This window comes from Malurus melanocephalus, unplaced genomic scaffold, assembly GCF_030028575.1.
Source record: "Malurus melanocephalus ecotype Western Australia unplaced genomic scaffold, MMel_1.1 scaffold_1178, whole genome shotgun sequence".
NCBI classification, from domain to species: Eukaryota; Metazoa; Chordata; class Aves; order Passeriformes; family Maluridae; genus Malurus; species Malurus melanocephalus.
Window position 1 is genome coordinate 27,691 of NW_026624410.1, and position 2,300 is coordinate 29,990.

At 66.8% G+C, this 2,300-nt stretch overlaps 1 protein-coding gene across 1 annotated transcript in view; it reads right to left on the minus strand.

Moving 5' to 3' along the window:
* Positions 1-1,844, minus strand: part of REN (renin) — a 5,503-nt gene extending 3,659 nt beyond the window's left edge. The window contains exons 1-5 of the mRNA XM_057387299.1: positions 1,702-1,844; positions 1,027-1,183; positions 792-915; positions 439-557; positions 110-306 (exon numbers count right to left, since the gene is read on the minus strand). Coding sequence (XP_057243282.1) covers positions 110-306; positions 439-557; positions 792-915; positions 1,027-1,183; positions 1,702-1,802 — 698 coding nt within the window. The 5' untranslated portion in view covers positions 1,803-1,844. The remainder of the gene's footprint in view (positions 1-109; positions 307-438; positions 558-791; positions 916-1,026; positions 1,184-1,701) is intronic.
* Positions 1,845-2,300: the final 456 nt, after the last annotated feature.

A 2,300-nucleotide genomic window follows, 5' to 3' on the forward strand; every position in this document is an offset into this window, starting at 1 on the left:
CCCTCCCACGCCATCCCCATCTCTCCCCCACCCCAACCCCGTCCCCGCCGCGGTTGTGACACCCCACAACCCCCTCCCCGTGGTGACCCCGTCCCCCCGCCGCACCCACCGGCTGTAGTAGACGGAGAACACGTCCTCCCTGAGGATCTGCTGCGCCAGGATGCGGTCGAAGACGGGYGTGATGCCGTCGATGGCCTGGCTGGGGTAGCCCATGCCCAGCACGCCGTCGAAGCGGGCGAAGATGAAGGGGAAGGCGGGCAGCGCCGTGGCCTCGGCGAACACYTGGATGATGGGGATGTCCGACACCTGCGGGACGGCGTGAGGGCCTTATAGGGCGCCAAAAAGGTTGAACCCCCCCCCAAAAAAATAAACCCTCAGTGTCTCCTGGCTGAGCCAGCGGCTCCAGGGGTGGATTTTTGGTGGGTTTTGGGTGCCCACCATGACGATGTCCTGGCTCAGGACGCCTTTGACGCTGCCGGTGCCGTAGCGGATGGCGAAGCCGGTGCCGTTGGCGATGTAGGTGCGCGACTTGGAGGAGTCGTAGCGGCTGTGGGACACTGGGAACGGGGGACAGGGACATCCCAGAGGGGCACAGAGCAGCTCTGTCCCCTCCAAAAATCCCCTGCGGGGTAATGAACCCACCCCACYTCAGCGCTGGGGGTCTGGATACCAACAGAGACCCCACCCATGGAAAAAAAATTTGTCGAATAAAGACCCCCCAGCCCTCTCTGAGAGGTTCTGGGGTTTTTTTTGGGGTCACCCCATCCCCGGCCGTGCCCCCCCCGACTCACCACAGGCGCTGTAGAGCGGGGAGCACTTGTAGGACGGCACCCACAGGTTGGCCGAGCCCGTGTCRAACACCACCTTGAAGGTCTGCGCGGGGGTCCCGATGCTGATCTCGCCGAAATATTGRGTCTGGGGGCGACGGGGAACATCCCTGGGGCACAACTCGGGCAGGGCAGGGCTCCCACCGAGCTGGGGTGACACTTGGGGTGACAAASCCCCGCCAGGCAGGGTGACACTCACGTCCAGGTAGTTGGTGAGGAGGGTGGGAGCCGTCCCGTTGCGGGGACCGTCCCCTGCTCCGCGCCGGCCCCGCAGCAGCTCCGGGAACACCTCCCGCACCTTCACGCCCATCTCCTGCAGCGTCTGGCGGATGGACGGCATCCTCCGCAGCGCGATCCTGGGAGGCAGGACGGGGCTGGGAAGGTGCCGGGCGATGTCCCCCAGTCCCCCGGAACCTTCCGGCGGTGTCCCCTGCCTCGGGAGCTCCGGCCGGGCGGCTCTAGATGGCAGCAGCTCCCCGCCGCTCCCCCGGCGGGTCCCGCTCGCACCGCGCCCGCTCGGGGGGATGCGCTCAGCGCACCCYGGGGTGGGTGGGGGCGGCAGGAAGGACCCAGCACCCCCGAAATCCGCCCCAAATTAGCTTCAGCTGGGTCGTTTGGGATTCGGGGCGCTCCCGAGCGATTTAGGGTTATTTAGGTGGGGTAAGACCCCCGGCTCKTCAAGTTCCACCATGACCGTGCGGTGCTCGAGRRAGAGGAGTGAGGAAGAGCAGAGYAGAGGAGGAGGAGAAGGAGGAGGAKGAAGGGGRTTCCCAGCGTGGCTGAAGYAGGAGAGACCCTCACCCCCTGAGAGCCCCCGGAAAAAGAAAAAAAATGGGGGTGACAGCACCGTGAGGGCCCCACGAGCGCCGGCTACCTCTGCAAAGCCTGGGCTGGCCAGGGGACAAAAGTGACACCCCAGGTGACGGCCAGGAGCAGCAGGCACCGCCGCAGCCTCCCGCTGGCTCCCGCCGGCATCGCGTCCTGCGGGGCGGGCACCTCCCGAGCCGGCGGCTCCGTCCCGTCCCGTCCCATCCCATCCCGCCGGGACGATGCTTTTATAGCCCCAGATCCCTGCGGGATCCTCCTCCCCCGGCGGGGGSAGGGCTGGGAATCCCGCGGGTGTCACCGGGCAGGTGGTCGTGGCTGTCCCCGAGGGGGGTGACAGCGCCAGGAGCCCCCGCAGTGCCCGGGGGGAGCGGGGCGAGGGGAGCTGTGGGTGTTTGGGATGTGGGAATCCGCGTTCCTTGGGGTTCATCGTTCCCAAATGACCCCGCACCCCATAACGGTGTGGGGGACACAAATCCCTGCCGGTGTCACCCCGGTACTGGTGGCACTGGTKGCAYTGTCCAGGTGACAGCCCGGCCAGGGAGGTGTCCCCAAGCTCCACCTGTGGAGGAACAATGGGATTTCCACAGGGAATGGGAACAGCGCCGGACACTCGGCCGTGGAGACCCCAAATGACGACCCCAGCCC